General features: G+C 37.4%; 6 protein-coding genes and 1 long non-coding RNA gene across 9 annotated transcripts; 3 read left to right on the top strand and 4 right to left on the bottom strand.

The window, feature by feature from the left end:
* Positions 1–2,271: 2,271 nt before the first annotated feature.
* LOC135790847 (chromatin assembly factor 1 subunit A-like) lies at positions 2,272–7,870 on the bottom strand. Its single transcript, XM_065301130.1, has 5 exons — positions 7,434–7,870; positions 7,118–7,245; positions 4,206–5,876; positions 3,915–4,086; positions 2,272–3,273 (listed from the first exon to the last, which is right to left on the bottom strand). The coding sequence occupies exons 1-5, from the start codon at positions 7,557–7,559 to the stop codon at positions 2,314–2,316; spliced, it is 3,057 nt and encodes a 1,018-aa protein (XP_065157202.1). The 5' UTR covers positions 7,560–7,870; the 3' UTR covers positions 2,272–2,313.
* Positions 7,871–8,117: 247 nt separating this feature from the next.
* On the top strand, positions 8,118–13,319 carry LOC135790485 (progestin and adipoQ receptor family member 4). 3 transcript variants are annotated; one of them, XM_065300703.1, is made up of 5 exons: positions 8,118–8,273; positions 8,545–8,803; positions 10,569–10,781; positions 10,851–11,092; positions 11,906–13,319. In XM_065300703.1, the coding sequence occupies exons 2-5, from the start codon at positions 8,545–8,547 to the stop codon at positions 12,107–12,109; spliced, it is 918 nt and encodes a 305-aa protein (XP_065156775.1). In that variant the 5' UTR covers positions 8,118–8,273; the 3' UTR covers positions 12,110–13,319. The 3 variants fall into 3 exon arrangements, with proteins under 3 accessions (XP_065156775.1, XP_065156777.1, XP_065156776.1); XM_065300705.1 differs by lacking the exon at positions 11,906–13,319 and adding an exon at positions 11,181–11,300; XM_065300704.1 differs by lacking the exon at positions 8,118–8,273 and having other exon boundaries at positions 8,370–8,803.
* LOC135790486 (uncharacterized) lies at positions 9,074–10,989 on the bottom strand. Its single transcript, XR_010547794.1, has 4 exons — positions 10,860–10,989; positions 10,547–10,801; positions 9,809–10,101; positions 9,074–9,747 (listed from the first exon to the last, which is right to left on the bottom strand). It is a non-coding gene; the product is annotated as an uncharacterized lncRNA (long non-coding RNA).
* LOC135790484 (F-box only protein 9) lies at positions 13,248–15,080 on the bottom strand. Its single transcript, XM_065300701.1, is given in 6 exon segments — positions 13,248–13,729; positions 13,732–14,158; positions 14,214–14,428; positions 14,431–14,644; positions 14,704–14,763; positions 14,821–15,080. Coding segments are annotated over 6 exon segments (1,269 nt in total). The 5' UTR covers positions 14,824–15,080; the 3' UTR covers positions 13,248–13,379.
* Positions 15,081–15,327: 247 nt separating this feature from the next.
* On the top strand, positions 15,328–16,705 carry LOC135790109 (uncharacterized). Its single transcript, XM_065300162.1, has 3 exons — positions 15,328–15,726; positions 15,803–16,009; positions 16,063–16,705. The coding sequence occupies exons 1-3, from the start codon at positions 15,421–15,423 to the stop codon at positions 16,498–16,500; spliced, it is 951 nt and encodes a 316-aa protein (XP_065156234.1). The 5' UTR covers positions 15,328–15,420; the 3' UTR covers positions 16,501–16,705.
* Positions 16,512–18,785, bottom strand: DCTN4-p62 (dynactin subunit 4). The gene is made up of 7 exons (XM_065300161.1): positions 18,505–18,785; positions 18,210–18,447; positions 18,000–18,145; positions 17,767–17,935; positions 17,270–17,706; positions 16,992–17,212; positions 16,512–16,927 (listed from the first exon to the last, which is right to left on the bottom strand). The coding sequence occupies exons 1-7, from the start codon at positions 18,631–18,633 to the stop codon at positions 16,723–16,725; spliced, it is 1,545 nt and encodes a 514-aa protein (XP_065156233.1). The 5' UTR covers positions 18,634–18,785; the 3' UTR covers positions 16,512–16,722.
* Positions 18,786–18,848: 63 nt separating this feature from the next.
* On the top strand, positions 18,849–19,837 carry Ercc1 (DNA excision repair protein Ercc1). Its single transcript, XM_065300163.1, has 2 exons — positions 18,849–19,096; positions 19,156–19,837. Exons 1-2 carry the CDS (start codon positions 19,018–19,020, stop codon positions 19,812–19,814), a joined length of 738 nt encoding a protein of 245 aa, XP_065156235.1. The 5' UTR covers positions 18,849–19,017; the 3' UTR covers positions 19,815–19,837.
* The last annotated feature ends 642 nt before the right edge of the window (positions 19,838–20,479 follow it).

Genomic DNA, 20,479 nt, shown 5'->3' with positions numbered 1-20,479 from the left:
CAATCACTCTTTAGCACACCTCGTAAGTCAACTGCATGACAATATCAGTTTGTGTCGCGTCTTCGATTGGTGGCATAATAACAACACACTTGTTTGATCGCGTCTTTTTGATGCGTTTCCGCCGCGTTCGCTTAGGTTTGTTGTAATTGCACGCATGATCGCTTTTACTTTTCTTCAACACTTCAACATGAAGAAAAATACTCTATAAATCGGAATTATTGATATATCAATTCAATTTTGTGTTTTTTCTACCACATTTTACAATTTAACTCAAAAATTGTTAAAAATATCATTATTCTCGGAAAAAATTAAATATCTCCATAAATATTAATCACAAAACGTCGCAAAAAACACCTAATAAAAAGAATTTATTCTCGCATCTTTTCCACGAAAAACTTTTCAAAAACTCGCAAAACTTTAGAAATTACAATCAAAAAACTCTAAAAACGCACTGTCGCTACTAAAATTCGGCTATTTTCGCGGAAAACAAGAAAAACGTGAAAAATATTTAACTTCAACATGTCAACAACCGAAAGATATACTATAAATCAGGACTATTGATATATCAACTCAATTTTGTGTTTTTTTTCTACCACATTTTACAATTTAACTCAAAAATTGTTAAAAATATCATTATTCTCGGAAAAAATTAAATATCTCCATAAATATTAATCACAAAACGTCGCAAAAAACACCTAATAAAGAGAATTTAATCTCGCATTTTTTCCACGAAAAACTTTTCAAAAACTCGCAATACTTTAGAAATGACAATCAAAAAACCGAAAAAAATCCACTATCCCTATTATAATATATATAACCTTTTATAATCAAAATTAACCCCATCAAAAGCTCTAATCATGCGTAAAATGGTCATCCTGCTACCCTTCCAATCCAAGGTTAAGAACACACACACACACACACAAAATATAAAAGAAAACGAAATAAAAATTGCGATGTCATGTTGATCGCATTGTCCAGAAGGGTCAGGTCAAGGCAAACAATACATCATGAGTAATATTAATGTTAAAACGTAGACTCACACTGTTATCAGTTATCACAATCACACTCTTTAGCACACCTCGTAAGTCAACTGCATGACAATATCAGTTTGTGTCGCGTCTTCGACTGGTGGCACAATAACAACACACTTGTTTGATCGCGTCTTTTTGATGCGTTTCCGCCGCGTTCGCTTCGGTTTGTTGTAATTGCACGCATGATCGCTTTTACTTTTTGACAGGAGATTAGTGGTATTGTGGGTTAGCACGGGTGGTTCTTGCGCTTCTTGCGTGCCGCATCGCCAAAATGGCGGGCGGGCCGGCGGGAGCGCGAGCGCGAATATACGCGCGGCGGCCTCGCGCTGCCGATTCGGCCAGTGCGCCATTTTGGTTTGGATCTGGCAAGTCAAAACAACAAACAGCCGACGATCACTGGAGGTTAGGCAGATATACGATAAGAATAGATCTCTCGCACACGCAACGCGCTCGAGACAAATTTAAATTTTAGTTGAATAAAATACCAACCAGTGAAATATAGGCAACCAACAATACACAAAAACACTTTTCATAAAAAAGTGAAAATTTGTTTGAAAATCAACGTTTTGACTCTTTGCATTTACCACAACTATGACAAATTTAAATTTTAGTTGAATAAAATACCCACTAGTGAAATATAGGCAACCAACAATACACAAAGACACTGTTCATAAAAAAGTGAAAATTTGTTTCAAAATCAACGTTTTGTGACTCTTTGCATTTACCACGACTATGAAATATAGGCAACCAACAATACATAAAAACACTTTTCATAAAAAAGTGAAATTTTTTTTATAAAAATCAACGATTTGTGACTTTTTGCATTTACCACAAGTTTAAAAAATTCTTGGACCCCCCAAAACACACACTCATACAGTAATTAATGCAATCTCAACCGCGGATTTCAATTCTTCAGCGTCAAACTCACACAAACACCGATTTGACACGATGTCCGCAAACCGAAAAGAAAGTAATTCAAAGAAAATCAACTGACCTTGTCGTCCGAGTACGACCTGCGCGCGTGTTTCCGGCGTTTTGACGCCGACCTCTCATGGCGACGCCGATGGTGCTTCTTGGACGTCGGCGAGCGTCGGTGACTGCGTTTATATCGCCTCTCACCGCTTGATCCACGATCGTATTGTCTGGAACGATGCGTTCTTTCACTGCTATAATAAACATCTATGTAATACCACCACACAAAACACTACAATACATTTATAACAATATATAACAATAATAATTATCATTAAAAGAACGTTGTTTATTTTGCGAGATGATAAATCTACACTTTCAACCTCTGCCAATCATTGGGCATCTTTAAACTTAAATTATACTCATCGAGTGTTGTGTCATTGACAAGCCAACACCTCTTCTTAAACATGGGCCCTTTCTGTGTGCATACAGAGTATTTCGCGACGGATTTAATCAACCGAATCATGCCTACTTTATTAACAATCACATCCGCTTTTTTCCTCTCCAAGTGATCATAGAACATCGCACATAACATATTTTTATTCTGTGTGTTTCCATGCACCAATCTTAATAAATCCGGCATGTGTTGCTTATCCAACTGCCACTTCTTCTTGTTCTTCCGCTTGTCTTTCTTATCTTCAAAGTCAACCATCTTTTTAATTTCAACGATACCTTTGGAGATTATCTTATAAGGTTGTAGGAATGTGTGTATGGCATGATCTACAACACCATCTTCATTGTTGTTGTTATTCCCATACCAAATGCAACCAATCACACGTGGTTTCAGCCTTTTGGTTAATAATTTCCGCTCTTCATCGAATTGATTTTTTAGTAGCTTCTCTTTAGCTTTGCGCATCTCGGGTGTTATGTTTTCCTGGTCGTCTTCTTCGTCGTCACTCAAGTGTCCATGCGGGACGAAGAATTCATCATCCACTTCGTAGTCGTTTTCTTCCTCTGGGGTTTTCTCTTCGTCGTCTGACCCGGCGATGTCTTCACCTTCTTCTTCTTCCCATTCATCATCTGAATCAATTTCGTAATTAAACATTTTGTTATCTTGTCCGAATGGAGTACGAGCTGAGATTTGTGCGGATTTTTTACGCCATGTGCCGAAATATGCCGGACGTCGATTCTCGTGGAATTTTAAGAATTTCGCGCGGAGTTTTACTGATATCTTGGCATTCGGCGGGCGGGCCGGCGGGAGCGCGAGCGCGAATATACGCGCGGCGGCCTCGCGCTGCCGATTCGGCCAGTGCGCCATTTTGGTTTGGATCTGGCAAGTCAAAACAACAAACAGCCGACGATCACTGGAGGTTAGGCAGATATACGATAAGAATAGATCTCTCGCACACGCAACGCGCTCGAGACAAATTTAAATTTTAGTTGGTTAGTTGAATAAAATACCCACCAGTGAAATATAGGCAACCAACAATATACAAAAACACTTTTCATAAAAAAGTGAAAATTTGTTTCAAAATCAACGTTTTGTGACTTGTTGCATTTACCACACTATGACAAATTTAAATTTTAGTTGAATAAAACACCCACCAGTGAAATATAGGCAACCAACAATACACAAAAACACTTTTCATAAAAAAGTGAAAATTTGTTTGAAAATCAACATTTTGTGACTTTTTGCATTTACCACAATTATGAAATATAGGCAACCAACAATACACAAAAACACTTTTCATAAAAAAATAAAAATTTGTATAAAAATCAACGATTTGTGACTTTTTGCATTTACCAAAACTTGAAAAACTTCTTGGACCCCCCAAAACACACACTCATACAGTAATTAAATGCAATCTCAACCGCGGATCTCAATTCTTCAGCGTCAAACTCACACAAACACCGATTTTACACGATGTCCGCAAACCGAAAAGAAAATGAATTCAAAGAAAATCAACTGACCTTGTCGTCCGAGTACGACCTGCGCGCGTGTTTCCGGCGTTTTGACGCCGACCTCTCATGGCGACGCCGATGGTGCTTCTTGGACGTCGGCGAGCGTCGGTGACTGCGTTTATATCGCCTCTCACCGCTTGATCCTCGATCGTATTGTCTGGAACGATGCGTTCTTTCACTGCTATAATAAACATCTATGTAATACAACCACACAAACATAAAATACATTTACAATAATAATAATAACAATAATAATTAATATTAAAAGAAGATGTTTATTTTGCGAGATGATAAATCTACACTTTTAACCTCTGCCAATCATTGGGCATCTTCAAACTTAAATTATACTCATCAAGTGTTGTGTCATTGACAAGCCAACACCTCTTCTTAAACATGGGCCCTTTCTGTGTGCATACAGAGTATTTCGCGACGGATTTAATCAATCTTATCATGCCTACTTTATTAACAATCACATCCGCTTTTTTCCGCTCTAAGTGATCATAGAACATCGCACATAACATATTTTTATTCTGTGTGTTGCCATGCACCAATCTTAATAAATCCGGCATGTGTTGCTTATCCAACTGCCACTTCTTCTTGTTCTTCCGCTTGTCTTTTTTATCCTCAAAATCAACCATTTTTTTAATCTCCACGATACCTTTGGAGATTATCTTATAAGGTTGTAGGAATGTGTGTATGGCATGATCTACGACGCCATCTTCATTGTTGTTGTTATTCCCATACCAAATACACCCAATCACACGTGGTTTTAGCCTTTTGGTTAATAATTTCCGCTCTTCATCAAATTGATTTTTTAGTAGCTTCTCTTTCGCTTTGCGCATCTCGGGTGTTATGTTTTCTTGGTCGTCTTCTTCGTCGTCACTCAGGTGTCCATGCGGGACGAAAAATTCATCATCCACTTCGTAGTCGTTTTCTTCCTCTGGGGTTTTCTCTTCGTCGTCTGATCCAGCGATGTCTTCACCTTCTTCTTCCTCTTCCCATTCATCATCTGAATCGATTTCGTAGTTGATGATTTTATTATCCTGCCCGAATGGTGTACGAGGTTTGATTTTTGTGGATTTTTTACGCCATGTGCCGAAATAAGCCGGGCGGCGATTCTCGTGGAATTTCAAGAATTTCGCGCGGAGTTTTACTGATATCTTGGCATTCGAGATGTTTTTGTTTAAATTCGACTCGTTTTCAATGAGGACAACGTCATCAGTGGTCCATAACCATGTTTTACCACTACTACGAGCATTTACCTTTAAATTTTTGAGATATTCTTTTGGGGTTTGGTCTTGTTTTGACATTTTTTGTTCTAAATGTTCTTTTCCTTCGTTGTTTAATGTGTTTCTTGATGCTGGCGCTAATCTCATGTCGCTTTTCAATTGAAACGGCATGAAATTATTATTATTCTGCACTGGTGGTTCTTTTTTAACCTCACCAGTGGATTTTCTCGGCACGAAAAACTTTGTAAACGCCGCGGCGGCTTTCTGTTTCTTCTCCTCCAACTTTTGCTTCTCTCGGTTTTTCTCATCAACTTCCGCTTGTTTTTTTAACCGTTCTGATTCCTTTTTCTCTCTTTCTTTACGTTTTACCTCCTCTTTAGCGTCTTTTTCTAGTTGTTTAGCTTCACGCTCCTCTCGGGCCTTTGCCTCCTTCGCATCTTTCTCAATCTGTCGCTGTTTTTGTTTCGCATCGCGTTCTTGCTGCTTTTTTAAATTCCTCTCATCCTTTTCGCGCTGTTTTTCCGCCTTCTTTTTCTCGGACTCGAGCCGTTTTTGCAGCTGCTTGGGCGTGAGCGGATTCTTAAGCGGTGTTTTATTCGGAGTTGAACCACCACCACCGCCGGGCTCACTCGCATTTGATTTGTCCAGTAGCGACGAATCGGAATCGAGATTTACGGTGTTATCACAATGCTGTGCACCTTGTGCGTCGACATTTTCGATTTCATTGGCCTCTGGCTCCGAGCTAGAAAAATACGGTTTGATTTAGTCAAGTTGTGATTGATCGCAGCCAGAGACCAAAAAATCGTATATCGCGACGGTGTTTCACCTTGATTCCTACTCAATTTAGACTTACTTACGAATGTGAGTGCAGATTTATCATCTCGTTTTGGTCATTGTTTTATTATATTTTTAAAACCTACTTGTACACATTGCATCTGGGTATCCAAGTCGCCATCGCCACATACAACACCGGCATGTCCGGCTGGCGGGTGTCAATCCTCAAGCGGGATAATTCATGCATGGGAGCCAACACACGATCGCTCAACATTTTTTTGAAATTTTAAATTTAATTTTTTGCGAAAGAAAAAGCTTGCTTAATTACACGCACACACACTCATCACCTTATTTGGACATAAAAAATAAACGCAGTCGCAAGAGAGTGAAATATAATTCACAACTGGACGACCTTGATGGCGGCTGATTCGGGGCAAGGTCGCCGCCGCAAAACTTACTAAACTCGTATCCACTTATCACCATCGATTATATTTTTAGTTGAATGATAAGAAACAATTGTGCAATAATTAACACTTCCCGATTTAATTATAACATGGAAATTTTGTTTAAATTATCCAAAAACAAAAAAAAAAAAACACGATTAATTTAATTTGTTGTAGTTTTTGACCGTAAATGGCGTTAGATTAGCGCTCGGCGCGTGCGTGATGATGACTAACACTCAGCGTGCACTGATTTGTAACTTTATACACTTTAATAGGACCTCTTCTGAGTGTGCGCGCGCGACTTAAGTCAAGTCAGTCTCAGTTCTCTTGAAACTCGTTTATTGTCGTCGGAGTTCCAGGTGCTACTGTTTTGTGTCTGCATGTCTGCACACCACGCACACCACCACCGCCATTGTTTCTCTGCGCGCGCACACGCCTCTTATTTATCACCGAGGGCAAAGAACCATGAAAAATGAAGGCGCAAACAAGATAGCAGGCAAAGTCACTGACCAAACCCACAAAAATTGTATGAATGCATGTTTTGATGCATTTACAACCTATTTGGCAAGAACAATGCCGCCGAGGATGTCACGTGACATTATTTATTTTAATTGAAATATTTTGTCATGCTTTCGGATTTTCTGCAAAGTCATTGCACTTTTCAAACATGAATCATTCGAAAAAAAGGGTGAAAAACTTATATTCGTGGTAGGCAACTTGTTATACCCAGTCGCAGAGTGGTAAAAAAGTAAAGAATGAAACATACCTAACAGATCTGCGGTTGTGTGGTGGACTTTCGAAGCTCTCGACGACCTTGCGCCGCTTCGGTTCGCGATCGGGCGAATTCGACCGGGACCTCGATCTGGAATGGTGTCTCCTTCTGGAGCGGGGCATCTTGAAATTGAAAGTAATAAATTACACACAATTACCCATAATAATACACTAATAGTATGTGTAAATATCTCTGCTAGATATTTCTCTGCATGTCGATCGCGGCCATGTTTGTTGAGAAAATCAACAAAAAAAAATAACAAAAGAAAACTCAATGCAACGACACACAATAGAAATAGAAAAAGACTTACATTGTTGATGTCGCCTAAGCCTTGTAGAACCCTATGCCAGAGCACGCCGACGACGCGCGCCACGCAATCCCAAGTCCGTTGTGCGGAACCGTGCAGTAATTCGCTGTACAACGACAGACCGAACATCGATCCAACCGTGCGGTCGGTCGGCCTTCCTCGACGGAGCCGCGCGCGACGTCGCCGTCGCCGCAGCCGATGCAAGCACACGAATTATGACGCGATGTGTGACGAGCGCACGCGTCTCGTGGGACTCATTCACACGTCGCGTTACACTTAAACTTACACGCGGCGTTCGATTATTGCGTGAATTCTTGTGTGGAGATGCACTTTAAGCGTCCGTCGATTGACGCTTGGTTAAGTTGTCCAAGTTTTGGCGGTCGACGACCAACCAGCAGTGCGCAAATGGCGTGCCTGCGCTGTAGTACACGAAATGAACGCGCAAACTTGGCGGCGCTGCATGTCAAAAGCGCCGCCGGTGGCAGTATTCAGAACTAATTAATTTTTATAAATTCAAAAGTTTTTTTTAAAACTTTAAAAATAACAACAAATAACGCAATATTAATGTAAAAACTTATGTATAAATACTTATTAATTAATTTTTGATGTTTATATGATGTTAATTTGTCGTAATTCGTTAAAATTTTAATAAATTAATAAATTATGGTTAAATTTACGTTAAAAATATAAATAAATAATATTTCTCGATGACAGAAACATAAATTTAAATAAATACCATGATAAATGTCATAATTTCGAATTTCTTTCAGTTTTTAGGGTTGAAAACATGGCTAAATTCACGTAAATCGCATTTCGTTGAAGAATTCCATAAATTTGAAGCAGGTGAGCGTATTAACGTAATTTCCACCGCCCCCACCGCCCCACGCGCACGTTGCGCTGTGCGTGCGTGAATCTGCGACATTCATCTACGAAATTTCGCAGCAATCAATACGCGGGGAGGGCGCGCGCGCGCCGCCCTCGAGAATGCGGCGACGGCGGCGGCGGCAAGCAAGCCCCCAGTATTAAACGTGCGCTCGCGTTTCAAACACCGGGTGGCTCGGGTGGACCGCGTGTGGTGACGCGATGTAACACAATTTTGTTTCTCTCTCGAAAGATGGAAACAACGAACGGCACCAATGCCGAGATGCTGGCGGCGGCGGCGGCGATGACCAGCACCACCACCGAGGATGAACAGAAGATACATCATCACCATCTGCGTAAGGGCATGCGGCTGCAGCATTGGCGCGATATGCCCAAGCATTTGCAGTTCAATCCTTACATTCACACCGGTTACCGGCCCCTGCTCACATTTTGGGGGTGTATCAACAGCTTGTTCTATCTGCACAACGAAACAATTAATATTTTAACCCATGGTGAGTTATATTTCTTTTCTAGAAATGTTTTAAACACGTTTTAGCCTTGAATTTTGAATTTTTCTGCATATTTTGATGATTTTCTTATCTTTGCGGGTTAAATGTTGAACTTTCTATTTGTTACAATGTTTCTTATCAATTTTAGTTGATGGTAGTGTTAAAAATGCAAGTAATTTGATTAAAAAATCGAATCGGTGCACTTTTAAGGTTTTTTCAAGGCGCGTGAGCGTAATACAAGTGTAAAACACTTTGTGTAGGTGGAGAAGAAGCTTTTTAATTAACTTTTAACCCGGTGCTTTTATTAGATCATTAAATTAACTTAAAACAAGCAAATACACCAAGAAACTCAACTTTGACGTCATTTATACGAGATGTCAAAGTTTTTTTGAAGGTTAGGTCACATTTTTAACAATACCAAACCAAAATTGACAGTTTTCACCAAGTTAACCTAAAAATTCAAGTGTTTTTGTATATACCTTAACTTAATTCTTGTTTTTTATTGCTTTTTGACATCTCTATATGAAGATTACTAAATATTTTCTTGTCCTTGAGTAACTTTGACACTTTGCGGTTAAATTTTTGATACCACTTGCAATATAAATCGTAAAATCTCATGTTTTACTAAATTAACCTAAAATATCAACTCATACACTTGTTTTTGGTTTTGATTTACGTACTTCTTTCCTTTATTGTCATTTATTGAAGATGTCAAAGTGTTTTTTGAAGGTTATGTCACATTTTTAACAATACCAAACCAAAATTGACAGTTTTTACTGAGTTAACCTAAAAATTCAAATGTTTAACTTTAAAAACAGTGTTTTCATATACTTTAACAACTTAATTCTTGTTTTTTATAGCTTTTTGACATCTTTCCGTGAAGATTACTAAATATTTTCTTGTCCTTGAGTAACCTTGACACTTTGCGGTGAAATTTTTGATACCACCTGCAATATTAATCGTAAAATCTCATGTTATACTAAATTAACCTAAAATTTCAACTCATACACTTGTTTTTGGTTTTGATTTACGTAATTCTTTCCTTTATTGTCATTTATTGAAGATGTCAAAGTGTTTTTTGAAGGTTAGGTCACATTTTTAACAATACCACACCAAAATTGACATTTTTCCCTGAGTTAACCTAAAAATTCAAGTGTTTAACCTTAATAACAGTGTTTTTGTATATACCTTAACTTTATTCTTGTTTTTAATTGCTTTTTGACATCTTTCCGTGAATATTACTAAATATTTTCTTGTCCTTGAGTAACCTTGACACTTTGCGGTTAAATTTTGAATACCACCTGCAATATTCATAGTAAAATGTTATGTTTTACTAAATTAACCTAAAATATCAACTCAAACACTTATTTTTGGTTTTGATTTACGTAATTCTTTCCTTTTTGACATCTGTCACATCTAACTGCAGATTATCTTGTCCTGCGGTAACCTTGACACCTCACACTCATGAGGAAGTAATCCTTTGACCTTCACAGCACAAATCATGACTAAATAAATGCCGCTTCCTTTTTTGGCGGCAATGGTGGTGGTGCAACGGCCCGCGCAACCCTGAAATCGATTGTTCCTCGCGGGCCTTGAACGATGCGGCACCACACGCCACGCGGTGTGCCAAGGCCATTCTTTAATTCAACTCACAGCTATATATAGACCACCCACAATGCACTCACACCTCATGCAAAAATAACCACACACATCTAACGCATTCTAACCTCTAAATTATACAATTACCTATTGTTTGCATTGTTTACAGCGATACCAATAATTTATATAATCGCAACGGTGCCACCGCTGATGCCATGGACACAATTATGGTTCCTGTCGTGGTGTCACGTGATTGGGTTGGTATCCCCGTGGGTGGGGAGTTTTCTCTACCATCTTTTTATGAATCTCGACCAAGGGGAGAAGCTTTACTGTCGGCTTCTGCAGATAGACATGTTGGGGATATGGATTAATCAAAGTTTTGGTATGTTTCATTCATATCAGCTGTCAAAATATAAATTTGAGGTTAAATTTGTTTGGTTATGTTTTGTAGGTGCTTTACCAATGGTGACAGCCTCAACATACTGTCTTCCATCTTTGATACGATGGTCTTTCATCGGAAGTTATGTGCTGTTGAGTCTCTGGGGCCTCTATAAAGCGTTAACAGCATGGTCGCCATGGGAACGTCGTCTGTGCTTCCTGATGCCGTTCACCCTGCGTGTGATTTTGTGTTTTCTGCGTTATTGGGGCTTTGGGGGCGGCGATCCGGGTGCCTTTACACATGTTATACTACAAGTAAGTGTTTTTAGTAAGGTTATGTTCATAAAAACCAAAAGTGAGGTTATATTATCAATAATATATGTTTATATACAACTAGCTTTAGCTTTTTAGAATGGCGGGAAGTTTAAAATGGCTGAAAGTATAGTCTATGGAAGTATAGTGTACAGTCTCCATAGTGTAGTGAATTGGATTTGATGTTGACGTAGCTGTCGGTAATACAGTGTGATAATACAGTGTGATAGTACTATAGTACTTAGGTTTGAGCTTCATTGCTGGAATGCTAGATGGCGTTAAAGTAGTCAAATAGCCAGATGCAGAGGTATTACAGGCTAAACAATTTCTTTATTTTATTTAAAAAATATTTTTTTTATGAAATAAAAAGTAGCCTATAACTATTCGGGGACCACTAAGAATATGTGTAGAAATTTTCATGATGATCGGTTAAGTAGTTTTTGCGTGAAAGTGTAACAAACATCAGGACTTTCGCATTTATAATATTATTTCTATTGGCTTGTAATCGATTAACGCGTGAAATTTCATTAATTTCAAGTCATTTTATCGATTTCTAACCTAATTGACAGATGACAGCATGACCACAACCAGACAGCGTGTTATTTTGTTGGGTAAACAACAAGGGTGTATTTATAGCTCAATGGCACTGAATAATTCACGTTCATTACATGCTTCGAGTATTATTTCGTGTCACAATCCAGCCCATCAGTAATAATAGATGATAATTGAGGTTAAGTGAAGACAATTGATTAACCAATATGCAATTACCGTGTGATAGTGATGTATTAAGTTGTCTGTGTGTTTTTGTTGTTGTAGGATTTGGTCTCGGCGATCGGGGGCGTAATTGGCGCGACGCACATACCGGAAAAATGGTTTCCGGGCACGGTAGACATGTACCTGAATTCGCACAACATAATGCACGTGCTGGTGGTGACGGCGGTTTACTCGATGCACGTGGCGACAATCTGTGATTTACATTGGTTAACACGTGCAAGTTGCGACGCCGCCCCCAAGCTGTGATGGCCTCCAACACCTCCAACTCTCAACAACAATCTCCTTCTCGCGCACTTGCTACTTATACAGATGATATTTTTAAATCCACGAGGCGCATGACACATGAAAAATGACAGCATGACAAAATGGCTGACGTAGAGGTTAAGGATGCAAGTCAATAGAGGCGTTGACGTCAATTCATTTTGTTTCTCATCGATTTTGATGTCGAATTCCATGCGAAAACAGCGCACAAATTGAGTTTTATCACACGCTGTGATAATACGTTTAAACCTAACCTAGAATAGAGTGAAAAAACGGCGCAATACATCACGTGACATGTTTGTTTTTACGTTTCCATCATCATCAACCACTAAATGAAGCAATAACCTAGAAGAGAGAGAATCATTTCAATGGCGTCGGTTGGTATAACTTAGTAATGAAATTCACCTGTACCTGGTACTTATCGAACTTAATTAATTAATTAATTAATTAATGATTCTTGTTATATAGCCTAAATACCAAAGCTGCTGCTGATATTTTAGACGAGCGTGTGTTTTATGAATCTGTGATCTTGTTCTTGTTCGAACCTATCGAGTATTCCTAAGTATAAATTATAACCTCACTCATCCAGTGATTAGTAAGCAATTTTAACTTAATCTTAACCACACTCTCTCACACACCGAACAGAAACAGCTAAAACAAAAAAATCACTAGCATATCAGTTGAAATTCACTTGTTTCTTCCACCGAATGAGATAAACTGGTGCGCAAAGTAATACTCTAACCTATTTTCCAATGCCGACATTGTGCAATTTAGGTCTATAGGTAGATAGCGGTAGATAGATGAATTAATAAATTGTAAATTGTAAAATATACACTTTTAAGAGCGTCTGGTGAAAAACCAGCGACACAAAAAGTGAGGTTAAATTTTGACATTTTTTCACAGAAAAACTTAAATATCTCCGAAAGTATTCATCACACAATATTGGAACAAACTTTAATTTAAAGAGAATTTAATCAGGTGTCTTTTCCATGTAAAAGTTTTAATATTTTTCTAATATTTTAAAAATCCTGAGGGAAAAACTTTTGTGTCGCTGGTAATTTTTCAAAATCCGCTCTTAACCTTCAATTAAATACGATTATTATACAATGTAGCAACAAATAAGTCAAACAACAATAATATATTATATTAACAAACAATTACTGCTAATGTAAACAAATAAATTCTTTAAACTTTACTTTTGCACATTTTCTAACCTACAATAACCCAAAACTAACCTAAAACATGTACTGTGATATTATATCAAGCAACTATCTGTTTCTTTCGTGTAACTCTTCACCCTGGAAAACCACAATGGCGGAAAACGACTGTTAACAATATCAAACCCACTCTTTGACACCGTACCATTTTTGTTCTCAATGAAAATATCATAATACTTCCATACGAGTTGCATATGTTTACGTTTATTATTCCCATTGAGGATTTGAAACTCCAGATGGAAAGTCTGCTCGCCATTCTCATGCTGCCACTTGTTGCTGACATTCTTACCCTTTTTGACAGCGACTTTCTTTTGATCTTGCACGACTAGTATGACACGATCATCTTTCAAGCGGTAATGGCCGCTTAAAGGTGTTTTTCCATTGCGGTTTTCAAGAGACTCACAGATTGATGTGGTTCATCAGGCGTGGTTAACATTAAGACTGTACCGTCAGGAAAAAAGCGCAGGTAACGATAGTAAGTGACTAAATGCCACGGGCGATAGAATTGATCTTGAAAACTATTCTCTCCATGACGGATGTAAGTTGTTTTGCTGATATAACAACCATTGAAGTGTAATCTTGGACGATGTATGAACATCTCTCGCCATGTTGGATAATTTGATGTGGGCGTGCCGCAATTCGCACCCCAGACGCGCAAACATGACAATTTCCAGATTTCTGAATCACGCGCAACCAGATAGAATCCACGACTTACCATTGAACAGATTTCTAGTGATCGCAGGTCTAGATCTGAAGAAACAACCCATTTGAAGATGTAGAGGAGGATTTCAGTTGGTAAACTTGATATATGCATTGCCTAATGATGAATAATAATAATTATAGGTTAAAATGTTTAGGAGATTTAAATTTACCCGTTGTTCATAACCTGGTTCACAGATTATCAAACTTTTCGCCATTTTGCGTTGAATGTGTGCGAATACAGCGCCATCTTTTATTTCTTCATCATCAGAGTCCTCTTCCGGATGATATAACTCTTGTGTGTCTTCTTGTGATGTAAATGCTTCAACACGAGTTGGTGGGTTTTGACAGACTTTGAATTCGATATCAGGAACAAGTTGGACTGCTTTTTATAACATTGTATAGCCTCGTAGAATATACCGGCTTTTTCAAGCTCTGCACCTTTTAAATACCAAGTTTTTGCCTTTTTCTCAATGTTTTCTTCATCTTTCTTGTCTTGTAAAACATTTTTTGAATTTTTAAAGTCTCCATCTTGTTTATTTTTGTTGGAAATCCTCAATTCTTGTTGCCATTGTTCCCGGAAGCTTGCAAGAGCATCATCCTTCTGTTACGTAAAGAAATATAATTAAAAAATGTGAATTATGTAAGAATTTAGATAATTACTGCGTGAGAAGAAGACGGCTCATCAGAATCATCATCAGAAATGTCCCCCTGCTGGTCAAACTAAAACAAATATATTAGGATTATTATTAATCACATTGTGTGTTAATATATGTTTACCATTGTTATCAGATTCAGTAGATATCAAAGTATTCAATGCCTCTTAGTTCACGGTCGGAATAGCGTATGACTTTGCTTTGCTTGATGGAGAATGTGAGCAAGGGAGCAATTTCCATATTTTGCAAGCACATTAGATGCGAATAACACACGCTGATCACTTGGAGACAAGTGATAACACGGTGTTTTGTTATCAATAACAGATGGGAAACCCGCACGTAGCTTTGAAAAGCTGGTTGTGTGCTAACAAGCTTTCACCTTGAACATATGTCAATGACAGCGATTTAAATAACAACATTGACTTATTATTAACAAAAAACAATATAAAACAATGTTTATTAATATTATTTTACTGATACTATGTGGAAAATGCATGAAAATTGCTTAAAATCCTTAAAAATCTAAAAATTTCTTCTTATTTTTCATTAATGTTGACAGCGTCATCTATCGGTGTTGATTAGAACTAATCCCAAGAGTAATTTGATAGATTTGATCAAATCTTTTACAGTTTTCGAGCTTTTACATAAAAGTTTTCTATATTTCTCAGCAGCATTGATTTTCTTTGATGTGTCTCTAGCGCCTTGACCTCTTTGATCATCTTTTATGACTTCTACAGCTTTTATCAAAGATTTGACCGCGTTGCAAGTTCGGATGCCTTCCTTCCCCGACCGTGTGTCCTGGGACTCCTTCAGGACAAAGTCTTTGATCATAGAGTACCAAAAGTATGATCATCTGTACGATACACAGCACGAACTGTACAGAAACAAGAAAACTCGTGAAGAAACGTTGGGATTAATCGCTGATGCCTTAAATGTCGCTTGGAAAGGTACAGGCATCACTTGTATCGTCGACGACATCAAAAAGAAGTTGAATGGACTACGGAGTCAGTATTTATTTGAAAGACAAAAGGTAACGCAACACAACCTCAATCTTTTTTGTCATAACCTATATTTTTGTTTTATTAATGTTCTGTGAGGTGTTTTAGATTGCAAAAGCAGCTTTACAGGGGCAAGTTTATACTCCGACGATTTATTGGTATCCAATGTTGAAGTTTCTGGAGTCTGTGACGTTGAAAACTACTGCACAACATGGAACAACTGAAGATAATCATTGGGGGAGAGGAAACAGGAGATATGTATCTGCATTCATTCCACAATCACAAGAAATCAACGATGATATTGAAATTGTTGAGGTATGTAAATTCCATGCATTAAAACACTAAAATTTTACATAAAACTTTATCAGCATGGAATTGTAAATCTTGGCAATGATGACCATGATGACAATGATGAAGATATCAAACATTTCAATCAAGAACCGTCCCCATCAACATCATCAAGCACAACTCGTGAGAGTTACGTGGATGTTCAGAGTTTCCTCTGTGAAAAATCAACTACGCATGCGCAGAAACGTAAACTCGACTGTGAAAATGCCGATCCGCATGAATGCACCACAACAAAACGCAAAACCGAAGAGAAACCTGAACAACTAACCAAATCTGAGCTCACAGATCATCTAGAGACATTCGGAAAGTTTGTTGCTAATGAATTACGAGGCATTTTCCTATCTAGCAATGATATTTTCCTGCGGAGGACAAAACGACAACTACAACAGGTTTTAATCGATGCGTGGACACAAATCGACATGGATGTGTCGAGATATCCTGGTTCCACACAATCATAAACGCTTAAAACTTATAGTTAATATACGTAATATTTATAGGTTATAAAAATGAACAAAATAAGCGCAGAAATGTTACGCAACCCACAAAACACGCAAAGCAATATTACACCGTAGATAAACTGTAAAATATGATTAAATTTAAGATATTTAAATAGTATTATAAGTAAAGAAGCTTCCAGGTTAACAAATACATGTTAAAACCTTATGTTTTGAGGTTAGGTGTTATTGCGAACCTACCACTTTGCCTAAACTTAGAAAAACAGGAACTTCAAGCGGAGTTTTGATCGGTTCCTTGTTCTCCATGCTTGTTGTTGTGTAAATATGTTGCATTGTGAATGCAACAACAACTTCCTCACCCAATTCCATCTGTTTTGGGATTACTTGAAGGCGAATTGTTGCTTTGTTGCATTTTCTATGCACCACAACCCTAGATAAACATAAAAAACATTAATTTAGGTAATTTTACAATGAAATATTAACAAATCGCGTACTTTGGATCATCCTGATAGTTGTGACTGTCCGCAGTATCATCATACTCAGCTGCATCGTCTCTCGGAGGCAAAATAAAACTACATTCTGGAATAATCAAATCGGCGGTTATTTCTGCATCACAGGGACGTGGTTTTATCGTTGTGCTTTGTTGGCGTGTGATGCTAAGACTCGCCAGGCTTGGTAAAGATGTCAAACTAGTTGGTTCCTTTGATTCTTTAGTCTAAACAACATAAAAACTCATTAAATAAACACAAAAATCATTTTTAGATTAAAATACCTCTGGTTTTTCTTCTTTGACCTCTTTAACCTCTAATTTGACAACATTTTCCTTTGAATCTTCAACAGTATCAAGAGAAACATCTGTTTCTTGTTTAACAGCCTCAAAATCAGCTTTAACCTTCTTGTAGTAAGGTAAAAGTTTAATTGTTGTTTGATACTGAGTGGGATTAACAAACTTCAAGAGCAATTCGCACTTTTTTTCAACTCTGAGCGGTTCCACAGTGAAAATGCGCACCTCTGGCACGTAATAATACGCAAACAATTGAATTTTGAACTTGATACTGTTTGGATTGTATTCTGGTTTGCTCACGTTGTGTTCACAACTTCTACAACGCAGAGATTGCTTCACAGAGAGCTGCTTACGCACTGGATAAAGTTTATCGACGACAGTTGGTTGCATATCTGGTTGAATCAAGCGTTGATCCAATGTAGTAACTTTAAAAACAAATTTTAAGTATTTTTAAGTTGATTTATGTAGTTTTATGAATTACTAACTGTTTGTTAATATGATTGGTTGTGTTAAGAGTTCCTCCGGTAACTCATCGACGTCTTCATGGGGAATTGCCGGCTCAGCTTCGTTGATTTTGTTCTTTAAATGAGGATTAGGCACGTCTGGAATGCCCAACTTTTTACGAATCATCGCAGCTGTTATCCCCGTACGTTCCTAGACATATAACATCATATAAAACACTTAAATATTAATATTTTAATGCAAATTATTGACATACAGTGTATGTAACGTATTTTTTCTGTCTTTTCTTGTCCTTTTCAAGCTTCTGCTGCATTTCTGCAAGGACTAAAGCTTTGTACCTCTCCTGAATACCATGTAGTCTGTTGGCGTAGACGTTATCACGCTCTGGCCAACGATTATTACCTAAATTTCATCAAATTACATCAAAAAAACATAAAAATTTCACTTTTTCTGTAAATAATCTCACCAACTGGTTGATCTGATATTCCCACATCTCTAGTAGTCCACCTACACCACAAACAGATCAAATAAACCACCTTAGAGGATTCTTTACCTCCCTCAGTGCTTTTTACAGTGGATGATCGCATGGAGAGCTGCTGCTGACACGATGGGCAGATAAAACAGTTTAAACACTTGTTTTTGCGCTCTGCGGCTTCTTTACTAGTGCGATTGTCTAAGCATTTACCGCAGAATAATGAATCCACCTGGTATTAATACATATTATTAGTTTAAAATGTGAAAATGTGTAAATTATTACTTACTTCATGGCAAACGCAGAAGCCGCATCGCAATTCTAAGCAATGACGACAAAAATAAAGTCTGGAGATTGGTTTCAGTAGGCCACAACTACAGGCGTAGTGGACCACGTCTGGATTGACTATATAAGCCATTTTTGCACCTTTATTGAGTATTAATTAGTATTTTATCTTGTGATTCATGATTGAATTTGGTAAACGTAGGAGAAAAGAAGGTCGTATAACCTTGGTTTGACGTTTTGACATTTCTTGTAGTTTTAGGCGCTAAATTCAACTTTAAATTCGATTTTTTTAAACAAATACGTATAAATAACTAATCAAATATATAATTAAATGATAAATATTTATGTTTTCTATTATTTTAACACGTTTTTATCTCTGAATAGCTTGTATTTTATGAGTTATTTCCACTTCCAACACCTTTAACCTCCAAATTATCATAACTGTTAAAAATTTTAATAAAAAAAAACTCTCAACGAGTTTTACGCTTTTATTTATTACTTTTAATAATAATAAAGCATGGATGAGTCTTTGCTTAACTTGGCAGCTGAATTCGAAGATGATTTTGATGTGGAAACACCTTCAACATCTCAAAAAGGTAAATTTTCCACTCGAATATCAAATTTAAACAAATTAGTAAATATTTATTAATTTTAGCACCCACAGAAGTTGAAAAACCCTCAGAGGGAGAAACAATAGCAATAAAATCTAAAGCTGGAGCTCATTGTCTACTAGTAAACCCAAAACAAAAAGGAAACCCAATACTCAAATCAATTCTAAATGTCCCATGGGAATATGAAGATATCATTGCAGATTATCAAATGGGACCAACAGTTTGTGCCTTATTTCTATCTCTGAGATATCACAACTTAAATCCTGATTATATTCATGAAGGACTCAAACTCCTAGGCAGACAATTTGACCTGAGAGTGTTACTCGTCCAGGTGGATATTCCAGAACCACATCATGCACTCAAAAACCTCACAAGAATCTGTATCCTAGCTGATCTCACATTAATTCTCGCTTGGAGTCCAGAAGAAGCTGGAAAAATCATTGAAACATACAAGATTTATGAAAAGAAGCCAGCTGATAAGATAATGGAGAAAAGTGAGACTTCTCCACATCTTAAATTGATTCAAGCACTTACATCTATCAAACCTGTTAATAAAACAGATGCAATGACTTTGATCAATAAGTTTAAGACTCTGAAAGGGATAATCAAAGCATCTGAGTATCAACTAGCGGAATGTCCTGGTTTCGGAGCTAAAAAAGCTAAAAAACTGTATAATACTTTACATGAGAACTTTTGTAGATAAATATAAGTTTTTCTTTGAGTTTACCTTGAGGATTATATACCCAGGCACGTGTTTAACATAATCGTATTGAAATATGAGCTAAACTCGTTAAGATTTCTAATTTATCAGTGATTTACCATGAGATATAAAGTTTAAGTGCTTTTGGCTTAAGTTTAGACGTTAAATTGTAATTAATATCATGATAATTACATTCTAAAGTAAAAACTTAATTATTTATTGTTAATTATCACTGTCATTCATTTAAATATTAATTTTTATTAAGTTGGTAGTATTTTTTCTGTCAACTGTCAAAAATGTCTAAAAATGTTTGCATTTCCGCTTTTTTCATCAACTTTTGTGCGGGTGTTGATCAAACAAATTACTAATATCTAAAAACAACGATTAATATAACAAATATTCAACAATACACAAGTTAAATATATACCTACGTGAACATTCAACGCGTCGCGGAGTTCTTCGTGGTAAGCACTCTTCTTCAGTCTTCTTTCGCTTGTTTCTTGTTTCCAAGCTTCCCTCTCCAAGTTGTACCTTAGCGCCGGCGAATGGCTGCTCAAGTAAAGCCGAAAACATTAGCGTGCGTGCGGACGTTGTGGAGAGAGGACGTGCGTTTCATAGTTTACGCGATCGGTGCCTTTGCAACAAGTGGTTTTCGAGTGGTTTTGGGG

Source organism: Atheta coriaria, unplaced genomic scaffold (assembly GCF_025399875.1).
Source record: "Atheta coriaria isolate IRGN ID8LTWV9N9 unplaced genomic scaffold, Caltech_Dcor_3.1 hic_scaffold_4_pilon, whole genome shotgun sequence".
Lineage (NCBI taxonomy): Eukaryota > Metazoa > Arthropoda > Insecta > Coleoptera > Staphylinidae > Dalotia > Dalotia coriaria.
This window is presented reverse-complemented; position numbering and strand designations above follow the sequence as displayed.